This window comes from Rhinoraja longicauda, chromosome 14 (genome assembly GCF_053455715.1).
Source record: "Rhinoraja longicauda isolate Sanriku21f chromosome 14, sRhiLon1.1, whole genome shotgun sequence".
Taxonomy (NCBI): domain Eukaryota; kingdom Metazoa; phylum Chordata; class Chondrichthyes; order Rajiformes; family Arhynchobatidae; genus Rhinoraja; species Rhinoraja longicauda.
In genome coordinates this window covers 13,531,027-13,555,835 of record NC_135966.1, presented here as the reverse complement: position 1 = coordinate 13,555,835, position 24,809 = coordinate 13,531,027, and the positions used below count along the sequence as shown (strand labels likewise).

Sequence of the window (24,809 nt, the reverse complement as noted above, 5' to 3'; positions counted from 1 at the left end):
TGATTTTTTTTAAATGATTCTATGAGTCTATGATAGTGAAAAATTACAAAAGTGTTCAAAATTCTGAAAGAGTGAATTCTGAAGAAATATTTCCATTGTTTATTGATCACACACACTAACTTCAAATTTGTACCTTGGACTGTAACTGGATGCATAAAGATACTAGGAAGGATTATTTTAATTCACAAGTGTGGAGTGAATTATCACAAGTTGATAAAAATGGTATGTTAATCACAAAAGGACACAAAGTGCTGGAGTAACTCAGCGGCATCTCTGGAGAACATTGATAGGTGACGTTTCAGGTCAGGACCCATCTTCAGACCTGAAATGTCACCTATTCATGTTCTCCAGAGCTGCTGCTTGACCCACTGAATTACTCCATCACCTTGTGTCCTTTTGTGTAAACCAGCATCTGCCGTTCCTTGTTTCTATATGTCAAGCATAAATTAAGTAAACATTTAACAAATACAGTGATCATGAAAAAAACATCTGAGGAAAATGAAGAAACCAAATCAATATACTTCAAAAGTTGCTACAGCTTGCAAAGCTTCACAGGAATATCAAGCTCGCCCCATCAACTAGGTGAGTCCAACACAACTGTGATCAGCAATCTCTAACATTGCTAGCGAATGGATTCTGAGCAAAACATTGTAATACAAATAAATTATTATTAAATATCAGCAGGTTTCTTTGAGGGTCTTCAAGTGAGGGACATATATGCTTCATGAACTTTCTGCAGTTGCCATTCATTGCAAACATCACAAGTTGATATTAAAATGTTAACAGCATCAATAGTGTTGAATATATTAAAACTAAAAGCCATCTGTCTGCAATGGTAAAATTCCACCTGCAGTTAATGTTTGCTAGAAGTGGAGTTGTTTTTCACCGTTTGAATGAACAACTTTAAAGTATTTCAAACTGTCAGAATAGCCATTTTAAGGCTCTGCCAAAAAATCCTCACGAATGTTTGGCTTGTTGGGATTATTTGCAATTAGCCAGTCTGCAAGCCAGATCTGAAAGAGAATATAATATGAAAAATAGCTGAACATTACAGAAATAATTTCTTGTGACTTTTCCTATGCATCCCTGTATTGGATTTCATTGATATGGAGTTTAGTCACATTGTCTCTGGACACATAGTTTGAATGTTCAGTTCCCCCATTAGATCTACCTCCATTATTCCCCAATAACATAATTCAGTCCAGTCTCCTGCTGGCTCCATCAGTCAACCTAATGTAATCAGCGTGGTGCTTTAGATTTTATTGGTTATTGACTTTAAATATTAACTCCCTCACTCTCTGCAGATGCCGTCTCACTGTTGAGCACTTGCAGAATTTTGAGTTTTTGTTGCAGAATCCACAACATTTCCCACTAATTAACAGAGGCTAATTACAAGATACATTTTTCTCCTCGCATCATGAATAATTTTCTAGCATTGAGGACATTCACTTTGATTTTAGCCCTTGTGTAATTACTTTTAGAGGTTCAGCGTGGAAACAGGCCCTTCGGCCCACCAAGTTCCCGTTGACCAGCGATCACCCCGTACACTAGCACTAGGGGCAATTTACAATAGGCAATTAACCTACAAGCTTGTAGGCCTTTGAAATGTGGAAGGAAACTGGAGCACCTGGAGGAAACCCACAAGGTCACAGCGAGAATCTACAGACAACATCCATGGTCAGGATCGAACCCTGGTTTCTAGTGCTGTATGGCTGCAGCTTTACCCTGCGCTACTGTGCCACCCACAATGTACATGACTGTTTCACATCATGAGAACATACATGTAGTGCTGGTAAAATGTTTCTGAACAAACTTCCCTCCTGATATTTGGTATCAACTTGATCATAAGGTGACACCATGAATGCTGCTGGAGTTACTCTCTTTTAGCAAAGCCCCCAAAACAGAAGTAGTAATAAAAACCCTTGTATTTTTTTAATGATGAAAAGATTTTGACGTTATTACTGCAACTTCAGAATTCAAAATAGCTACAAGATCAGGAAGTCATGATGCAACTTTATAGGACTTTGATTAAGCCACATTTTGAGTATTGTATGCTCGCCCTATTATAGGAAGGATGTGGAGGATTTGAAAAGGTTGCAGAGGAGGTTAGCCAGAATGATGCCTGGATCAGGGGGTATTAGCTACAGCAAGTCCAGAGAGACCTGATAGCAGTTTATAAAATTATGAGATGCATAGATAGGGTAGACCCATAGATAGGGTAGACAGTCAGAATCATGTTCGCAGGATGGAAAAATCAAATACCAGAGGTGATAGCTTTAAGGTAGGAGGGACAAAGTTTGAAGGTGATATGCAGTGCAAGTTTTTTTTTACACAGCGGGTGGTGAGTGCTTGGAATGTGCTGCTGGGGGTGGTGTTTGAAGCAGATATGTTAGTTGCACTTAAAAGACTTTTGGATCAGCATATCCATATATGTAGGGAATTTGGAGAATATGGGTTATGTGCAGATAGACAAGTGAAGGTCTTGACATCATGTTCAGCATAAACACCGTGAGTCGAAGGGCTTGTTCTTATGGTGCACTGTTCTATCACAAGGAATGAATTTAAAACGAATAAACAGGTTGAGTTAATGAGCAAGGAACACGGATGTTGATGCGCAGCATTCAATGACTGGAGAGTACTTACAATTGGACCAGTAGGTTTCTTCTTGCAGAGTTCACTTAGGCCAGACAACAAAGTAGGAATTACATATTTGTTCAGGTAACCTATTGCATATTGACTGTTGGGAATTGGATCAATAGAAGCTGTAAAATATTGTAATGACAATTTCACCTCAAGACTTTTTCAAATGGAGAGAAAGACTTTCTAATAAACATTGTTTTATTTTTCTAGAGAGCTGCTCCCCCTAGTGAAGCTACCAAAAACCCATAGAGTATCTCCATTGTTTTAATGACACAAAGTGCTGGAATAACTCAGCAGGTCAGGCAGCATCTCTGGAGCACATGGATGGATGGCCTTTCTGGTCAGGGCCCTTCTTTGCCTGAAAAAGGATAAAGCTTCCTCACACAAACAAGGGTCCTGACCCGAAAGGCCACCTATCCATATTCTCCAGAGATGCTACCTGAGCCCCTGAGTTTCTCCAGCACTTTGTGTGTCCTTTTATAAACCAGCATCTGCATTCCTTGTTTCTCCATTGAATTAATTTATAAACTCTAAATCTTTTACAGTGATACTTTAAATCAGAAAATGATCTTCATAATTTTATAGTATTTTACAGAAACATAAATCATTTTTAAATTCTTTTGTTTGCCATTTTGATACCTCCAGACAGGACAGATGAAGTGGAATGACAACCTTTTACATGCATTAAGGAAAAATGGGAATTGGAAGAATTACCATCAGGAAAAATTATCCGAATTTCCCTCTCTGCTGCAGAAAATGTCCCACTGCCATGTACAGCGTTCCTAAGATCATCTGTCCCATATAATGTTCTTAAACTGGAATGGTCAATAAAAGAGATTTTTTAAATCATTTTACGAACTTACAATTTCATTTGTAAAAAAATTATTTGTAAACATTTTACTTGTAAGAATAAAATGAACTATGTATTGATAAATTTCCAAAGAATGCAATGAAACTACTCAGCCCTTATAATACAATTCTCCCCACCTAATGATAAATTTATGGATTTGAATTTATGGAAGGGGCAACCAAATCTAGTTTACAACAAATAAAATAAACATTGTCTGCATTTGGCCTCTTATATGCTCTGCTTTTCTAACCCGGGTGGGGAGCAATTTTGACCTCTTCCATCAATTGGGAGATTGATACAGATTAACTTTACATTTTATTTGCCACTATCCATCAAAGTTACCTCTCCCCTATTAAATCATGTACCACCATAATTTCCAAACAGGACCTGTGCCTTTGAGAGAGATTTGCTCACACATATTTATTTCTAAAAGCACTCACCTAACAGGATGAGTTTCTCTTGCCTTCACACTATTTGCAGGTCCAATCAACTCATTCCAATATGCAATAGCTTGATCTCTGGCAAGAACCATGGCAACACTTGTCCCAGAACTCATGAATGCTGTTAAACTGGGAAAGAACATTTTTCCATAATGTGCTGCATAAATATCACTGCACACCTCCGGACTTAAACAGACTTTCCTTTTCTGCAATGAAAAATAAAAGTTCCATGCTTTACAGTATATCCATGGTTAGTAGAAACAGAAAATAGGTGCAGGAGTAGGCCATTTGAGCCAGCACCGCCATTCAATATGATCATGGCTGATCATCCAAAATCAGTACCTCGTTCATAATCGGCCTAAAGTAATCGGCAAATAGAGAAAATGAACTATGTATTGATAAATTTCCAAAGAATGCAATGAAACTACTCAGCCCTTATAATACAATTCTCCCCTCCTAATGATAAGAGAAAATGCGAGGAAGATGGGGAAAAACAGAAATTAAGCAGGGGGGTGGAGATTGGCAGGCAGGAAACATGAAGCAGTTATAATCCCCATGAAAACCTACATTCGGGGTCTGATAAGCTCCAATGTGCACACTAATGAACAGAAATACAAACTTTCAACCAAACATTAAAATATATTTATTCTGTAATAGGTCAAATTGAAATGAATTTGACATTAGTTAAAATGTGTACATTGTCTGCTTTAGAGTTATTCAGCTTTAAAACTGATTTTTGTGAATTAAACTTATTTTTCTTTGTTTTTGTCAAAAACAGGATAGAAGGAGGAATAAAAAGATCATTAGCAGCAGTTGCATTTAATAATGAGATAGTATGCAACTTATTTACCTCAATAACACTGCAATACAATTTAGTGAACCAATGTTCTTCAATACACATCAATTAGGGAAGTACTGATAATTACTGATGATAGAGGTACTAACCATATACTGATAATACTGATAGTATACTGACAAAGGGTCTCGACTCGAAACGTCACCCATTCCTTCTCTCCAGAGATGCTGCCTGTCCCGCTGAGTTACTTCAGCTTTTTGTGTCCATCTTCGGTTTAAACCAGCATCTGCAATTCCTTCTTACACACTAACTATATACAGTTTCAAATTTGTTTACATTTTCAATAAGTCTCTATTTAAATCAAAGCCTCACTCTCCAATTCCAGCCTGATTTTGATCATGCATTCTCGAACCTCATAATATCTTAACATTCAGTCCTATTGTCCAGTTCACTCTTTGGATGGAATAGATCCATTTCCCTTCTATCACTCGCTCAATAAGTGATGCCATTAAGCTTGAATGTTTTGTTTAGTAACAATGTCATATTGCCTATGGTACAATGGGCCAATTTATTTTCTGCTACTGCAAACGGTTAACTAATTATTCCCTTCACGTCCCAAGTGAGCCCACTCTACATAGTGGGGAATGACAGCCACACATCCCCGGTGCTGAATAGGAACAGTCAAATGGTTAACTGTCAGACACAAAATGCTGGAGTAACTCAGCGGGACAGGCAGCATCCCCGGAGAGAAGGAATGGGTGACGTTTCGGGTTGAGACCCTTCTTCAGACTGAAGGTCTGAGGATCTGAAGGAGGGTCTCGACCCGAAACGTCACCCATTCCTTCTCTCCAGAGATGCTTCCTGCCCTGCTGAGTTACTCCAACATTTTGTGTCTCTTTGGTTTAAACCAGCATCTGCAATTCCTTTTCACACGGTTAACTGTCAGATGTTGAAGATAGCCCTGAGAATTGCAAATGAAATTCAATCTTTATAGGTGAATGGCCCAGCTGTCAATTATTTAATTCTGTTTCTATTATTTTCCTTAGGCTTACTTACGACATTTTAAAAAAGTTAAAACAAATGAGAAAGCTCAGACAAATACATGTTTTCCAAAACAAAACATAAGGGTTGATACTAAACTATTGGGTGGAACAAAAAGGGAAAATTAGAAGGAAATGAATGATACAACACAAGAGACAGCCATTTGTCATTATACCAGCGCTGACTTTTTGAAACAGCACCTAACTATTCTCCTCTCTGTATAGGAGTCAGAGGAGGGTCCTGACCCGCAATGTCACCTGTCCATGTCTTCCAGAGATGCTGCCCGACCCACTGAGTTACTCTAGCACTTTGTGTCCAGCATAGAGTCATAGAGTGATACAGTGTGGAAACAGGCCCTTCGGCCCAACTTGCCCACACCGGCCAACATGTCCCAGCTACACATGTCCCACATGCCTGCGTTTGGTCCATATCCCTCCAAACCTGTCTTATCCATGTACCTATAAGAAAATAACTGCAGATGCTGGTACAAATCGATTTATTCACAAAATGCTGGAGTAACTCAGCAGGTCAGGCAGCATCTCCGGAGAGAAGAAATGGGTGACGTTTCGGGTCGAGACCCTTCTTCAGAATGATGTCAGGGGGGCGGGACAAAGGAAGGATATAAGTGGAGACAGGAAGATAGAGGGTGATCTGGGAAGGAGGAGGGGAAGGGAGGGACAGAGGAACTATCTAAAGTTGGAGAAGTCCATGTACCTGTCTAACTGTTTCTTAAACGTTGGGATAGTCCCAGCCTCAACTACATCATCTGGCACCCATCGCCCTTTGTGTGAAAAAGTTACCCCTCAGATTCCTATTAAATGTTTTCCCCTTCACCTTCACCCTATGTCCTCTGATCCTCGATTCCCCTACTCTGGGCAAAAGACTCTGTGCATCTACCCGATCTATTCCTCTCATGGTTTTATACACCTCTATAAAATCACCCCTGATCCTCCTGTGCTCCAAGGAATTGAGACCCAGTCTACTCAACCTCTCCCTATGGTTCACACCCTCTAGTCCTTGCAAAATCTTCATAAATCTTCTCTAAACATTTTCAAACTTGACAATATCTTTCCTATAATATGGTGCCAGAACTGAACACAATATTCTAAATGTGGTCTCACCAACGTCTTATACAACTGCAACATGACCTCCCAACTTCTATACTCAATATTCTGACTGATGAAGACCAATGTGCCAAAACCCTTTTTGACCACCTTATCTACCTGCGACTCGATTCTTCAAGGAACCGTGCACCTGTACTCCTAGCTCTCCAACACTGCCCGGAGGCTTACCATTTACTGTGTAGGTCCTGCCCTTGTTAGACATCCCAAAATGCAACACCTCACACTTCTCTGTATTAAATTCCATCAACCATTCCGCAGCTCACCTGGCCAATCGATCCAGATCCTGCTGCAATTTTTCACAACCATCTTCACTATCTGCAAAACCACCCACTTTTCTATCACCAGCAACCTTGCCAATCTTGCCCTGTATGTTCTCATCCAAATCATTGATGTAGATGATAAACTGTAACAGGCCCAGCACACCACTAGTCACAGGCCTCCAGTCTGAGAAGCAACCTTCCACCATCACCTTCTGCTTCCTTCCATGGAGCCAATTTGCTATCCATTCAGCTATCTCTCCTTGAATCTAACCTTCCAGAGCAGCCTACCATGCGTAACCTTGTTAAATGCCTTACTGAAATCCATGTAAACAACATCTACAGCTCTGCCCTCATCGACATTTTTGGTCACATTTACAAAAAATCAATCAGATTTGTGAGACACGACCGCATACGTACAAAACCATGCTGACTAACCCTAATTAGCCCTTACCCATCCAAATGCCTGTATAACCTATCCCTCAGAATACTCTCTAGTAACTTTCTAACTAGAGATGTTAAGCTCACCGGCCTATAGTTCCCAGCATATTCCCTGCAGCCCTTCTTGTAAAGAGGCACAACATTTGCCACCCTCCAGTCTTCCGGCACCTCTCCTGTATTTAAGGACGACTCGTAAATTTCAACCAGGGCTCCCGCAATTTCCTCTCTAGTCTCCCACAATGTCCTCAGATATATCTGATCAGGCCCTGGAGATTTGTCTACCTTCATACATGATAGAACCTTCAGTACTTCTTCAACGGTAACACTGACTGCTCTCAAGATACTTACATTGACTGCCCCAAGTTCCTCCATCCTACTGTCTTTCTCCTCCATAAATACAGAGGAGAAATACTCATTGAGGACCTTGCCCATCTCTTGTGGGTCCGTACAGAGGTGACCGCTTTGATTCCTGCATGTGCAGTTCCTTGTTTCTACCTAATTATTCTTGTTCCTATGGCCTTTCCACATACTGCCCCTAAATATTATTTACCCCCAAGCAATTATTAATTTTCTTTGACATGTTTAAATGTTGCAGTGTATTTGGACTGCAGCACTGTGCTGCATCAAAATGTTATGCTCCATTATTAATTTTATTAAATCTGTTTCCTTTATGTAGCTAACCCTGTGCTGGGATAAACAAAGTGGCTCGAAAGGACCAATTTCTATGCTGCACCATTCCATGATTCTAATTTAACTACTTCTTTACTCATTCCTAAAACCGTGTAACTTTTTAAAAAACCTTAATTTTATGTTTTAATATGCCATCTGCTTGAAAAATACCCAATGACTTTGGCCTCCACAGCCATCTGTGGCAATAAATTCCAGATTCACCACCCTCTGACTAAAGAAATTCCTCCTTATCTTCATTCTAAAGGAACATCCTTTTAATCTGAGGATGCAGTTCACTAACTTTAGCATGCTTTATGTACTTCAGATCAAACCCATGGCGCATACCTCACATTTTTCGCTGACAGGCAACTGAACTAAATACGATTGCCAGCAGACAACTGTTTTTGAGCTTTTGGGTTGGGATTTGATCTAACAAATTCATGTGGTGGGCTGTTCCTAGTGATGCAAGTTCCTAGTGCTCTGCAGGGTCCCAACATTGAGAACCAAGCAAACTTTTTGCTGTAAATTTGTCTCAGATTTGAAGAGGTAAGTATAGACTTGCTTTCCCCAAAGGCTAGCAATAAACGTGGGCAGTTTGTTACTGACTGCATAATCCAAGGCACTATTTATCATGGACTCTGGTCAAAATATTGGCTGCCGGGACACCACTGTACTCTCAGATCAAATAACAGCACCATTTATTTTGCTTTTATGACTCCTGGTGAAAAGTTTGACATTACAGCCAAACTGTTATTTATCTCCTGAAAGTGCATAGTTCCTTTACATTGATATTCAACAATTTCTACAAGAAATCAATGGCATATGGTTGCTAACCTGGTAACCTGCACCCTGATATGTTTTTTTTTGTTTAGACAACAATCCCACCGTCAAAAAACTCACATCGCTACAAAGCGTTAATACTGGCAATCCAACTGCAATGTTTTGTGTAGAGCTAACACGAAAGGAGGATGCTGAATATTGACCAGAGCAAAACAACCGGCCTACCTGGATAATGGTGAAGCCAGAGCGGAGAATGATCTCTTCAATTTCATCCGCCTTGTCGATGGCGTCGGGTTTGATAAGAGCCAGCGTCCTCTCCACATACACCCCTGCTGTAGACTGTGCTTTCTCCATTACTTACTCGCGTACGCTCCAGATACCGTACCCGCTCCAAAAATATGGCAAAGTTAACAATCCCAAGAAAATGTAAATGTTATGCGCCGTATTTTTGTTAAAACGCGTGGGGGTGTGCAAAGGAACGGAAACACGGCTGGGATTTCACTCCTGCTTTTGTTAGAGCTGCCTCACAACTGTTGCCAAGGAACACAAAGTGGTATTTTTCTCCAAGATACTTTTCAGAAGCAACCCGCCTTCTGTACCACGTTTGCTCGCTCCTCGTTTTATTCCACCGGCATTTCTTCAGAACGCGTTCTTAAATCGTAATTAGGTGCAAATGTTTACCAATAGCTGACAACAATGGTCAGAGCCAGCTGACAGGCAACTGAACTAAATAGTGTGGAAAGGAACTGCGGATGCAGGAATATACCGAAGAGAGATACAAAGTGCTGGAGTAACTCAGCAGATCAGACTGCATCTCTGGAGAAAAAGGACCAAGAACTAAGAACCATCTTGGTTAAGTCCATCGCCACCTCCAGTTTAAATGACCAAGAACCAAGATGGGTGACGTTTCGGGTCGGGATCCCTCTTCAGGTACAATGGGTAATTTGGGCAAGTCAAGTAGAGACACAAGAAATTGCAGATAAGAGTCATAGAGCATGGAAACAGGCCCTTCGGCACATGCTGATCAATATGCCCTATCTACACTAGTCGCAGATGCCTGCGTTTAGCCTATATCCCTCAAAACCTTTCCTATCCATGTACCTGTTCAAATGTCTTAAATGTTGTTATAGTACCTGCCTCAACTTCCCCCTCAGGCAGCTCGCTCCATATATCCACCACCCTGTGCGGAAAAGGTTGTCCCTTAGGTTCCTGTTAAATCTTTCCCCTCTCACCTTGAGGTGCTGGAATCTTGAAAGAAAAAATACAAAAAAGTCAGTCAGGCAGCATCTGCCGAGGGAAATGGACAGACGATTCTTCAGACTGATGGAGTGGTTGAAAGGGAGGGGGTGTTAGAGGGTGGAGAAGGCTAACTCACGCCAGGTTTAGATCCACAAGTATGGTGAATTATAGGTGCAATTAAAATCTTGCAGCAGCAGTACATGCACGTAGACTCAAACGCACAACACATTATGTATAAATTACACAAGACCGTGAAACATAATGATTTTGCAAAAAAAGGCATTAGTGCAAAAATGTACGATTCCAAAACAAGTTGATGTGGTGCAAGAGATGGTTCATTGCTGAGCAAGGATTAAGGCTGTGCAGATTGGTATGAAAATTATGATAGCTGTAAGAAAGTAACTGTTCTTGAACCTGGTGTTGTAGGGTTTCAGATTTCTGCACTTCCTGTTCGATATAGCTGCAAGAAGACGGCATGGCCCACATGGAGGGGAACGTTGATGGCAGTTGTCACCTTCTTGAGGCAGCAGCTTGAGTAGATGCTTTTGATGGCGGGGAGGGCTGAGTCCCCCATTCTCCTCGGCCTCCTGTTCCTGTGTGGTGGAATTGCCATAGGAAGTCGAGGGTCCGTTTACAAAGGAATGCAGACACAGTTCCCCGAGCTCGGGTAACAAGTCTGGAGGGGATAATGATGTTGAACACCGAGCTGTATAGTCAATGAACAGCCTGACCAATGTTATTATTGTTCAAGTGCTCCAAAGCAAAGTGGAGAGCCAGTGAGATCACGTCTCCCGTTGATGTACTATGGGGCTAGGCAAAATGTAATTGGTCCTGGTTTTTGCCATGGCAGAACTTGATATGCACCATGACCAACCTCGCAAAAACCCCAGTAATGAGGGGCTGAAGATGTCTGCAAAAACTCCAGCTAGTTGGTCCGTGTAGGTTTTGAGAATGCAAGTAGTTACACCATCGGGTCCTGACAAAGCGAGGGTTCACCCTCATGAAGGATCTTATGTCAGCCTCTGTAACTGAGATTACAATATTTTAGCATTGTGGGCTATGGGGCCTGAGAAGGCACATCAGTGTCCTTCCTTTCAAAGCATGCATCAAATGCATTGAGCTCACCCAAGTGATGCCTTGCTGTCACTTGGTTTCGCCTTGCAGGAAATGATGGCATGCAAACCCTGCCCCAACTATTGAATAATATAAGATAACTGCAGATGCTGGTACAAATCGAAGGTATTTATTCATAAAATGCTGGAGTAACTCAGCAGGTCAGGCAGCATCTCAGGAGAGAAGGAATGGGTGACGTTTCGGGTCTCGACCCTTCTTCAGACTGATCCTTCAGTCTGAAGGGTCTCGACCCCAACTATTGAACTTCCATCTCATCCTCCAATTTAGTGTGAAAGTCCCTTTTAGGCTTTTTGATGGTCTTACCTGAATTACTTGCGCCAATCTCCTTCATTACACTTTAATGCCTGAGATCTGATCCTTAGCAGATTTATTCTATTCAGGAATATTCAGATGATTTTGGTAGGAAAACACTCCTCCACATATTTCCTTATGATCCTAAGCACTATTCCAAGCAGAGTATTTACAAATTAAGATTCCCCAAAAAATGCCTTTTGATGCAGACAAAACCCAAAACATTACAGGTACAACTTCAGAAATCAACTTCCTAAACGTGTGTACTCAGCACCACTCAATAACTCGCTAGATCCAACCTCAGTGATAAATTCCCTCTAAGAGGCTCTCATGGCAAATTAATAACAACCTCACTGCAAAGAAATAGGAAAAACAAAAAACGTAAATTCACCTCCAGATAATGTAGCAGACATTAGGGGCAGTACAGTGGCACAGCTGGTAGAGCTACTGCCTCAGTGCCAGAGATCGGTTTCTATCCTGCCCCTGGGTGCTGTGTGCATGGAGTTTGTACATTCTCCCATAGTCTCTGGATGCTTCATTTATTTCCTTCCACATCCCGAAGATGTATGGGGTTGTCGGTCAATTGGTTTCTGTAAATTGCCCATAGTGTGTAGGGTGCAAAAGTGGAACAACATAGAACTAGTGTGAACGGGTGATTACTCGTCAGCGTGGACTTGGTGCACCAAACGTCACGTTTCCATGCTGTATGTCTGGACTAAACGAAAAAACATTCTGTATTTCACAAAACTCCACTAAAGATTGACCATTCTTGCAATGTTAAAGAGATTAAAAAAGCAATTAGCACACTATAAATATGGTCATGAAATGGTTGCATTTACAAGAGAGCAGGAATTAGCAACTCAACCCATAGTGTCATTGTAGATTATATTTGTTCTTTGAAATGGAGCTCAACAAATGTTGACTAAAATAATCTTTATTATTCTGTAAGATTACTGAATAATCTGTAACTATTCAGAACCTAGATATGTTCAACCAATTTAGATCTTTGCCAAACTAAAAAAAGATTGTGAGGAAACTGCAAGGGGGGAAAAGCACAAATTCATGGAGCAGAAATGGAAATACAATCATTAAAAAATAATGGAGCAATTAACTATTTCAGATGATTGGTAACATGTTTTGGTGCATTAAAAAAATCAAGAATAACAAAAAGCATTCTCTCCACACATGCAAAGTGACAGTAATATTTTATTTTAAATCAAGCCCGATCAAGATTCTCCAACTTCTTGCAAAAAGTACTTCATCTTGTTCCAATGGTGACCTGCCAGACTCTGATAAGGTTATCCGTGTAGCCAGCAAACAAGGTCTGAAATACAAAGTCAGACATTAATCCTGATGTTGAAGACTTTAAAATACAATTAGAAAACTAAAATAACATGGTTTTTCAATGTTTCACTTGGAGGTTTCCAGATTCTCAAACAGCCAAGTCAGCGCCAATAAAATTACAAGATATTCTCAGTAGCCAAAACACATTTAAGTCAAGTCAAGTCTTTATTTGTCACATACACATACAAGATGTGCAGTGAAATGTAAGTGGCGATGCCTACGGATTGCGCTAAAACTACAAAACAGAATATAATTTTTTTTTTAAAAGACAACAAAAAAAATAAATTAATACAGTAAATTAGTCCCTGGTGATACGAGTTAACAGTCTTAATGGCCTGTGGGCAGAAACTCCGTCTCATCGTCTGTTTTCACAGCGTGACAGCGGAGGCATTTGCCTGACCATAGCAGCTGGAACAGTCCGTTGCTGGGGTGGTAGGGGTCCCCCATAATGTTGCTGGTTTTGGATCTGCACCTCCTGATGTATAGGTCCTGCAGGGGGGGGGGCGAGTGTAGTTCCCATAGTGCGTTCAGCCGAACGCACTACTCTCCGCATGCCTTCCTGTCCTGGGCAGAGCTGTTCCCAAACCAGATTGAGATGTTGCCGGACAAGATGCTTTCTACAGCCCCAGAGTAGAAGCACTGAAGGATCCTCAGAGAAACTCTGAATTTCCTCAGCTGTCTGAGGTGGTAAAGGCGCTGCCTTGCCTTACTCACCAGTGCGGCAATGTGTGTTGTCCATGTCAGATCCTCTGTGATGTGTACTCCCAGGTATTTAAAGCTGCTCACCCTATCCACAGTAATCCCATTATCTCCAGTGGCGTGTACGTCCTCGGATGTTGAGCCCTTCTAAAGTCCACAATCAGCTCCTTAGTTTTTGTGACATTCAAGAGGAGGCTGCTGTCCTGACACCAGAGTGCCAGATCAGCCAACTCCTCCCGGTAGGCCTTATCGTTATCGGAGATCAGGCCCACCACCACAGTGTCATCAGCAAACTTAATGATGGAGTTGGAGCTGAACCTGGCCACACAGTCATGTGTGCATAGGGGGCAAAGGACACAACCCTGGGGGTGATCCTGTGTTCAGGGGTTAGATGTATGTCTCCCCATCTTGACCACTTGGGGCCTGGCGGTGAGAAAGTCCAGGACCCAGGGGAGAGTTAAGCCCCAGTTTCAGCAGCTTCTCAGCAAGTCTGCTGGGGACTATCTGGATAATGTGCACTAATATGAAATGGCGACATCCATTCCACCATTTTACCAACAAAAATTCCAGTCTCATATCCCTCATATTTGCAGGACGTGTAATCATCCCCATAAGGGTCAGATACTTGTGTGATTGAACATAATCATCGGGATACTGGCTATATTTATTTCACGTGGCAAATAAAGATACCTGTCCATCTGCAGACCAAGCCAGGCATGTACACTGTGGAGGCTCTGCTTTACTGCTGGTGCTAATTACTTCCTGTCTTAATTCATCCACGATGATTTTTCCTTCCAGGTCCTGCCAACATACAAAGTACAATTTGATATTTTCATTTATGCAGTTATATACAAAAATTGTACATGGTTTCTAAGGTTTCTAGTTAAATCTGAATATGGTTCATGCAATTGCATTTTAAGATAATGGAATTCTTACAACCATCTAACTTTCACAGATATACAAAAGCAGCATTGGCCAAGAATGCTCACGTTACACAAAAAACAGACCATGGCTATTTTGCCTTTTTGAATAAGCAGGTCCAGATGAGGAAAGAGAAAAGCTTCATTGTACAATCTTCACTTGGTTGGGTTTCTCTGCATAGCAAAAAATGTGAGAGTATCAAAAGGAAGTGCCAGGCAGCTATCTCCAGACAACAAAAAAAGATAAACTGGCCAGTAAAATAGAACCGAGCTGCCGCTTCATGAAGCACACAGCGCACTGCTTATTTTAAACAAATGTAGCACCATTCTACATGTTTCAAGGAAATCTATGCTAAATCCTTGAAAACTTCTCTTAGGAACTGTTTCACCTTCCAATGTTTCAAAGAAAATTGCACTCCCAACTCCAAAATATACACCTACTTACCCAAATTTTAATGCTTGGCCCAGTGGCAGCACATAGCCAATACCTATTAGGACTAAAGCACAAGGCATTGATAATGTCACCACCATCCAAGGTGTACAGATGTTTTCCCTCATTGAGATCCCACAACATGGCTTGTCCATCCTATAGAACAGAAAACAACACATCACCATATATCAAGAAATTTCTCAGATAATTCAAGAGTCCTCACTGCTGAGCATTAGATTTCTATCTTTTGTTTCAAGCTTTAGCTCAAGCCAAAAGTTACAAGAGAGCAAATGCTTAACTGGAATGAAATCTCATTTCATGACAGGTTGGTTCAAATACAGATGCTCCCTGACAAACAATGCTTCATCTTACAATATTTCGACTTTACAATGGTGCAAACGCTGGGCAATGGCAGCGACCTGTTGCTTGCTCCCGGCCACGTGATCAGGTGTATTAAATGCATTTCGATGTACGATATTTTCGGTTTGCGATGGGTTTATCGGAACGTAACCCCATTGTAAGTTGAGGAGCATCTGTAACTTCAGTTTCCTTAATAATTATGTTCAAGTCATTACCAATTTAGCCGTCTAAACTACTAAATGAAAATAGCAAGCATATAAAACAAAATAATGTACCTTGCCACCTGAAGCGCAAAGGGATCCATCAGGAGAAACTGTAACGGTATTCAGGAAACCAGCGTGCCCAATATGATTGGTTTTCAGTTTGCAGTTGGCTAAGTTCCAGACCTGGAACAGGAAAGAGCATATTCAATGCCTTCTTTCAAAAATACATCTGTCTATTAACTACTGCAATTTTTAAAGTAACAGAACATAAAGCAATCATAACGGGTGGGATAATTGGATAAATAGTAATGTAGCACCTCACAGCTCCAGTTAACCCTGACCTGTGGTGCTATGAGTTTACATATTCTGCATCATCACACACGCTTCTTTGGGTGATCATGGGCGGCATGGTGGTGCAGTTGTAGAGCTTCTGTCATACAACGCCAGAGGCTCAGGTTCAATCCTGACTACGGGTGCTGTCTGTACAGATTTCGAGCTTTCTCCCTGTGGCTGCGTGGGTTTCCGCCCACTCCAAAGACATACAGATTTGTTGGCTAATTGGCTTTGGTGAAAATTGTAAATTGTCCCTAGCGTGTAGGATAGTGCTAGTGCACAGGGACCGCTGGTTGGCGCAAATTTGGTGGGCCAAAGGGCCCGTTTCTGCGCTGTATCTCTAAACTAAACTTGCTTCTTCACTACAAACCAAAACAAGTGGGACATAGTTCTGGTAGAATTCCTCTTTGCCGAAGGCAAATATGCACGGCAGAGGAATGGGGTGTAGTGCAAATTAGCCCATTGCACAAACATGGATCGTTCTGCATCACAAATCAAAAAAGGAAAGCAAGCCCCAAAATTAACTGAATACAAGAGAGATTTGAACACAAAAATCATATATTCAAACCAGATCACAAAAATATTATCTGCAAAGGCAGCAGTAGAGTTGCCAGAGCCCTGGGTTCAATCCTGTCAACTGATGCTTGTCTATACGGAGTTTGTACGTTCTCCCTATGACCTACGTGGGTTTTCCCTGGGAGCTCTGGTTTCCCTCACCCACACCTAAAGACATACAGGTTTTTAGGTTAATTGACTTTGCAAAATTGTAAATTGTTCCTGGCTTGTGTAGCATAGTGCTGATGTACAGTGATTGCTAGTCGGCGTGGACTTGATGGACAAAGGCCTGTTGCCACGCTGCATCTCTAAACTAAAAACTAAACTGGTTCATCCAAACTATTACATAAACAATAACAAAAATCAAAGCAATAATATCAGGTTGATAAAAGCTGTACTGACACCACACCCCCACCACAAACTCTAATCTGTATCTGCCACATGTTTACCTTAACCAGCCTGTCCCAGCCACAGGAGACAATGATGGGATTGCTGCTATTTGGCGAGAAGCGAACACATGAAACCCATTCACAGTGGCATTCGTCCTGCAGAATTGGAACGCATAAAAGTGTACAAAATTTAACAAAGGCAAGTTATTACAACACAGATTCAACACAAATTTCTTTACATCCACCAGAATTCTTACCATAACATTTCATCAATAACCAAGATGTCTCCAATTTCAAGACATCAACCAGCAGAGTACACATTTTTTACCCCCCTCACTTACCCCGCCATGATGCATCACCTAATAAATAGCATTCCATGACACCAACTAATGGCAGGGCATTCCCAGGACCTTCCAGGTTTCGACTATTTTACTGTTTGGATAAACAATGATACCAAATACAAACACGTGGCTATGAAATATTGTTCAGGTGCTGTCTTTTCCCCATCATAAAATATGCATACATGTATTTCAGCATCAAATACATTCTCATTTAATAACTATTAAATAACTACTGTATTTACATTAAAGCAGAAGTGGATGAGGCATTTTTGACACCATGAGGCCAAGTAAGTTGCATCTATTTCTGTCTGATTATTTTATAATAAATCATATTCTCTATGCATTTATTTAGTCTACTGTCAGCCAGACACTGTGATTATGTCACTAGTTTTACTGTATCATGTGCCATTCATGATCACTGAAAACCTTTTAAACACAGCAGGCCATTCAACTACCTATCATATCCGTATCTAGTTGTGCAAATATGCTGAGGGTTTGAGCCTCTAACATACATAGTGGCAGAGTTCCAGAATCCTACGCCTCTACAGGCAAAACATTTTTCTTCATATCCCCCTATCCTTTCATCTGACAGATTAAATCCATATGTGCTGACTTTTGCCTATTTCCTAGCCGTGCCCCTCATAATTTTACACAACTCAATTAAGATTGCCCTCAGACTTCTGGTCCAAAGAAAACGGTCCTTCTAAATGTTAGAAGTCTTGCAATTTCCACATATGTCAAAAGGAATTCCAGTTTAAATTACATATACCTGTAAAACACTTACACATTGTCATCCTATTAATGTTATAGCGGTACAGCACAACTTCCTTGCTCTTACATGCTATACTTCACCAAATACATACATTTCTATCATCTGAACTACCTTTAAAGGCAAGTTCTCTTCTTCTTCCTCCACAACCATCAGTAAGCACCCTCCGATTTTTTGCCCAGTGACAAAATTTCACTGCGAGATATTTCATGTGACAGGACAACTATATCTTCCTGCAATCTAAAGTTTTCCGCCTCACTGTCTACTGTTGGTATTTTATCTTGGGAAGGTAACTCACTCTCAAGAATAACCAAAGCATAATTGCACTGAAGGATGTTAATACTAGTGTTTGTTAAAGTACGCGGAATTGAAACAATTCAGCCTCAATGTTACCTGAATGGTGTACTTGCAAACTCCAAGGGTGTTCCACAGTTTAACAGTTTTGTCACGGGAACCAGACACAATTTGCCGATTATCTGCCGAAAAGGCAACACTCAGTACATCCTTGGTGTGACCACCAAACGAACGGGTTGTTAAACCGCTAGAAAAATTAAAAAATTCGCCTTTTATCCAGTAAATTGCAGGAAAGGTGCCATTTATTGTGAAAAAATAAGTTTTAAATTATGCAATTGGTACAAGTCGTAACTAAAATGCTTTCATAAGAAACTGGTGGGTGTTTTATCTGCATTCTTACGTTGTCAAATCCCAAAGTCGCAGGGTTGTATCCCAGGAACCAGAAAGGGCAAACTGACCATCAGAAGAAATGACCACATCACTAATGAAGTGAGAATGACCAAGGAGGGAACGTTGAGGCATACCATAACTGGTCTCATCCCTAGTTAGTTTCCACATGATGATAGATCTATCTGAAATAGAAAAACAAATACGATGAACCAAGGTTGATTGAAACCATCCTTACTCACCTGCAATGACCCATTCCCTATTGCAATTCATCCACATCCCATTTGTCATAGTAATTTTATCCAAGTGCTGTACTAATACAGATAATTTGTTAATCATTAATGTGAAACACTTTTGAAAGATGCATGAGTGTTTTGAAATAACCTTTTTGAAAGAATCCACATCCAATAAGTTAATTGCAGATTCTGGTTTACAAAAAAAGGAGCCAAACTACTGGAGTAACTCTGTCAGGCAGCATCACTGGAGAACATGGATAGGTGATGTGTCAGGTCAGAACCTTCTTCAGACTCATTTGGTTAATTGGTATGTTTTTGCTAGATCCTGACTGATCTTTAGAATTTTGTGTTTTATTTTCCAGAATTTCAATATTTGTTTCCAATTTTAGAGGGGAGGAAGATGGCAGATAAGTATAATCAGGAGAATTGTTTTATTTTGACAAGCCAGACAGAAAATTGCACTTTTAAGTGGTAAGGAACTATTATGAACATGCAGATTGATACACACGCAAGTCTGCAAAGTTATTAGGAAATCAAAATGCAAGATTTAATTGCATAGGGATCAATATAATAAGAGTACCAAAATCTTGTTGCAATTGTTCAGGCATCTGGTGAGTGTCCACGCTTTTGTAATGCAACACACCGTTATGTTCACTGTACTCAAGAATAAAAATGACTTGGGGACGGTGCAGCATGAATTTACCACATTGTATTCTGGGATAGTACATGCTATAAAAGATGCAAGGAGATACCTTGCAAGGAGATACTTGTTTAGAAAAATAACCAAAGGAATACGAGAACCACTGACAGGTCAAGGGGCCATTCCTCCAAAGCAGATAACCTAGAACTAAAAGGCCTAAGAGGTAGGCCATTTAAGTCTGAGATTACTCAAAACTCATGTAGTGTAACATTCAAAACGGACACATATATTTGCACAAAGATACAGGGCAGATACAGGAGAAATATTACCCTATGTAGCGGCAGAAGACGTAATATTGCCATACATCCTGCTAAAAATCAGATGGTGAAGAGGCACAAGATGTATATCTCTTAATGCCCTCAATAGTCTTTTTTTTTTTTTTTAAGTATAGTAGTTGTTTTTGATTCATACAAGTTTTGAAAGGTAACAAGCATCTTTAAGTTGCACGCGTAATATACTCATTAAAATATTGGTTGCTTTGATTAAACACAATTTCTTTTCAGCTTTCAACAAGGCGGCCGCCTGCTCCACGACACTTTTAGGACCAGATGGTGTTAAGGGTCCGCCTCATTAGCGGATGTCAGCGCACAGACTACGGCTGATCCGCATCCACTCCCGCTAACCGGAGCCAAGAACAACCCGATAGTTCAACAAGATAGGAGAGAGATAGGAGCCGCAGGTAATAGTTAGTGCGGAGCCGAGCAAAAGGTTGCTCCACCCGGCCCAACGTTGCCAACACCGCAGGCGCAGTTTGGAGCCCTGCCCTGACCGGCCTACCTCGGGACGCCGACAGAATCATGTCTGGGAATTGCGGGGTAGTGGCGATTTGTGTCACCCAGCCACTGTGGCCCTTTAGGGTCCCACGGAGGGTCATCTGTTCCGTCATGGTGAGTGGATACGGAGCGTTCCGCGAGCCGATGGAGACGGATTGCGGCGCAGCCTTGGCCTCAGCAAAACCGCCTTCCCCACGGCCGCAAAGAAAGAGGAAGACGCCCGGCCACCCCCGGATGTGACGTACCACGCGCAATGCTCTCTGGGCTGGTTGTCATGGAGACTGCTGATGGCTGGTTTACACCGAAGATAGACACAAAATGCTGGAGTAACTCAGCGGGACAGGCATCTCTGGAGAGATGTTTTGGTTCGAGACACTTCTTCAGACTGAGTCAGGGGAGAGGGAGACTAGAGATATGGAAGGGTAAATTTGTGAAAACGACAGATCAAAGCAGACGTTGTTCAAGGCAATGTAGATTTGTTCAATGTTGGCTGAGGGGAAGGTAACAATAATGCATTCAATCAGTAAAATAAATCAGGAAGATTGAAACTAGCTTGAGAATTAGGGTGAATGAGGGACAGAGAGGGAAAGCAAGGGTTACGAGGTTAAATAAATCAATATAGATTTGTGTTGTAGGATGTCCAAATGAAATATGAGGTGCTGTTCCTCCAATTTGCGTTGGGCCTCACTCCGACGGTAATGGTGACGGCACGTACACAGAGGGGTGCAGCTGTCACTCTGTAAGATTATGGTTTTTCGCCTGTCCTTCCTCTCTGCTTTGTGTTTTGCTCAAGATTCCAGCATCTGCAGACTCTTGCATCTCCACTGAATCAGAGTCAGGTTCAGATTGGTGTACACAGTTCAACAGTTCAACAGTTCAACAGAGCTTTATTTGTCATTCGGTACCAAGGTACCGAACGAAACTACATAGCAGTCACACACAAAAAAGAACACAAAACACATGACCCCAACACAAACGTCCATCACAGTGACTCCAAACACCCCCTCACTGTGATGGAGGCAACAAAACCTCCACTCTCTTCCCCACGCCCACGGACAGACAGCTCGTCCCCGACCGACCCGCACAGTCCCCGCAAGGGGATGGAAGTCCCCGCGGCCGAGTCGCACCGGGCGCTGAGACGTCTCGCGGCCGAACCGGGTGATGGAAGGCCCCGCGACCGAGCCGTGCGCAGTTAAGTCCCGCGGCCGAGCCGCACCGGGCGATGTTAGGCTGGAGGGTGGCGAATCAGTGGAATTCATTGCTACAGATGGTGGTGGAGGCCACATTATTGGGTATATTTAAAGCAGTGATTGATAGGTTCTTGATTAGTAGGGTAATAAAAGATTATAGGGAGAAGGCAAGAGAATGGGGTTGAGAGGGAAAAATAGATCAGCCATGATCAAATGGTGGAGCAGACTCGATGGGCCACATAACACTTCTGATCCTATGTCTTATGGTCTAAGCTCAGAAAGTAAACAGTATACCTACAGTAATAATTAATACAAACATATATCTCAGTGTAACCTCATACCATTTAATTTCTACTCCCACACAGTAGAGATGGTCAAAAGCTTCAAGTTCTTAGGAATAAATATTGCCAGCAATTTGTCCTGAACTAGCTACATTGAAGATATGCTAAAGAAAGTACACCAACGCCTCTACATCCTTAGAAGACTCAGGAAGTTCGGCAAATCCCCAGTAACCCGCACCAACTTCTACAGATGCGCCGCTGAAAGCATTTTATAGGGATGTATCAAAGTATGGTTTGGGAACAGCACCATCCAAGACCACAAGAAATTACAGAGAGTTATATATGTAACCCAAACCATCACATAAACCAACCTCTCTTCCATTGACTCCATCTACACTTCACTCTGCCTCGGCAAGGCCACCAGCATAATCAAGGACTGGTCTCCTGCCAATCACCCATTCTTTTTCCCTCTCCCATCAGGCAAGAGGTACAGAAGTTTGAAAATTCATAGCCCCAGATACAGGGACAGTTTCTTCCCAGCTGTTATTAGGCAACTGAACCGTCCTCTCACCAGCTAGAGTGCAGTCCTGACCTCCCATCTACCTCACTGGAGACCTTCAAACTATCTTTAATCCGGCTTTATTGGTCTTTATCTTGAACTTAATGTTGTATCCTTTATCCTTTATTTGTACACTGCATACAGCTTAATTGTACCAATTGTAACAGTCTTCTTTGACTGGATAGCACGAAACAAAAAGCTTTTCACTGTACATGTGACAATAATAAACTGAAATAAATATGGGAATCTTGCTGAGATTAAACAGGTATTTGTGGGACAATACCTAGTGGGGGTTTTTTTTGCCAATCCTGTGTAGTAAATGTATGGCATTCCAAGAAAAGCTTTGTTGGAACCTATATAATTCACAGTGGCCATATTTAATTGGCCCAAAGATAAGCATTTAATTCTCCCTTCTTTCTGAAGGTGTTGCAATGCCACATGTAAAAAGGATGTTAAGCTAATGAGCCTACCGTTCCTTTGGTTATTATTGGTGCAAACCAACATCAAGAGGAGAAACAGGATTGTGATTCGGCTAGTTGGTCAGAGCTGATTCTATCATGCATTTAGATCATGCCTAATCCAATCTTAGACTCTGCAGTATCTTCCTGTTCTCTCCACAAAATTCCTTGACTACCTTGCATTTAAAATCTGTCAATCTCCGCTTGAATAGATTCTATGACCTCGCCAGTACAGTTCTCTGGGGCAGAGAGCCATGAAGATTTACAACCTGATCTCTGAAATTGGCAGTCCCTTATTCTGAAAAAATGTTCCCTAGTTCCAAATTCTTCTCAAGAGGAAGTGTTCTCAGCAACCAGCTTGTCAGTATCCCTGAGAATCAATAACTCTCAATTTTCTCTACTGCAATAAGTAGAGGTCTAACTTACCCACTTTATGAATCAACTACTTCATTCCATAATCAATCTAGCAATCCTTCTTTGCACTGCCTCCATCCATAAATTCTTTGCATTACTCCAATTCAGTCTCACCAAAACTCTGTAATAAAGGTCAATGTTCCTTTAGTTTTCACCATTACATGTTATACCTGCCTGCTATTCTTTTGTGCTTTTTATGTAACAGGGCCCTTAAATCTTTTCGTACCACAACAATTTGTAGCCTTATTCCACTTGATTTGCTCTTTCGTTCTTCCTTCCAAAGTGGATAACCTCACATCTTGTTACAATGGCACCTGTCAAGGGGTGGGATATATTAGGCAGCAAGTGAACAGTCAGTTCTTGAAGTTGATGTGTTGGATGTAGGAGAAATAGGCAGGAGTAAAGACCTGAGCGACTTTGACAATGGCCAAATTGTTATGGCTAGACGACTGGGTCAGAGCATCTCTGAAACAGCAAGGCTTCAAGGGTGCTCCCAGTCAGCAGTGGTGAGTACCTACCGACAGTGGTCCGAGGAGGGACAAACTGCAAACTGGTGACAGGGTGTTGGGCGCTCAAGGCTCATTGATGCACAAAGGCTGTTCCGTGTGGTCCGAACCGACAGAAGGTCTACTGTGGCACAAGTCACAGAATTTTTTAATGGTGGTCATGGGAGGAATGTGTCACAATACACAGTGCATCGCACCCTGCTGCGAATGGGACTGCACACGGAGGACCAACAGTATATTAGGCAGGTGGTCATAATGTTTTGGCTCATCAGGTCATAATGTTTTGGCTGATCGGTGTATATCCCTTAGCAATCTCTTTGAGACCTACTCACCAACAATTTTTATGTCATCTGAAAGTTTGGCTACAGTACACAATCTGTTAGCACCTCCCCTATCAATGCTAAAATATTACCCTCACCCCAGGTGCTCTTTCCATACAGTATATACTAACCTGTTTTGCTTCCTCAAAGAATTTCAGTAGTTTCATTGAATGCACATTGACAGTAGGTTTTTCTAAATGTCTTGCTATTAGCTGCCTATTGATGAATTTCAGCATTCTCCAAATGACCTAGAGTTTCCTGCATTCTGTCTTATTCTTTTTTGGAATAGAGATGATACATTTATGATTTTTCAATCCAGTGGGACATCTCCAGAATCTAGGGAATTTTGGTAGATTATAAACAACACATCCACTATCTTTCCATCAATTCCTTGAAGACCCTAGGATGCAGTCAAGGGGACTTATCAACCTTAAACCCCAATAGTTTACCTGGTATTTTTACCTCTCATGACAGAGATTGCCTCCCTGTAACCCTGTGTTAACATCGGGTTGTTTTTTAGTGTCTTCTACTGTGGGGACCTAGCCAAGATAATTATTTTGATCTCAGCCATTTCTCTATTCCCAATTACTAATTCCCCACTCTCATCCTCTAAGGGACCAGTGTTTTCTTAAGTTACTCACTTTAT

At 41.5% G+C, this 24,809-nt stretch overlaps 2 protein-coding genes across 2 annotated transcripts; both read right to left on the bottom strand.

Moving 5' to 3' along the window:
• Positions 1-21: 21 nt before the first annotated feature.
• Positions 22-9,541, bottom strand: nme5 (NME/NM23 family member 5). The gene is made up of 5 exons (XM_078411444.1): positions 9,264-9,541; positions 3,931-4,136; positions 3,355-3,455; positions 2,644-2,762; positions 22-1,013 (listed from the first exon to the last, which is right to left on the bottom strand). The coding sequence occupies exons 1-5, from the start codon at positions 9,390-9,392 to the stop codon at positions 936-938; spliced, it is 633 nt and encodes a 210-aa protein (XP_078267570.1). The 5' UTR covers positions 9,393-9,541; the 3' UTR covers positions 22-935.
• A 3,349-nt stretch (positions 9,542-12,890) lies between these two features.
• On the bottom strand, positions 12,891-20,665 carry rack1 (receptor for activated C kinase 1). The gene is made up of 8 exons (XM_078411443.1): positions 20,440-20,665; positions 18,740-18,911; positions 18,439-18,586; positions 16,996-17,091; positions 15,731-15,841; positions 15,111-15,251; positions 14,436-14,546; positions 12,891-13,026 (listed from the first exon to the last, which is right to left on the bottom strand). The coding sequence occupies exons 1-8, from the start codon at positions 20,546-20,548 to the stop codon at positions 12,961-12,963; spliced, it is 954 nt and encodes a 317-aa protein (XP_078267569.1). The 5' UTR covers positions 20,549-20,665; the 3' UTR covers positions 12,891-12,960.
• Between the last annotated feature and the right edge of the window lie 4,144 nt (positions 20,666-24,809).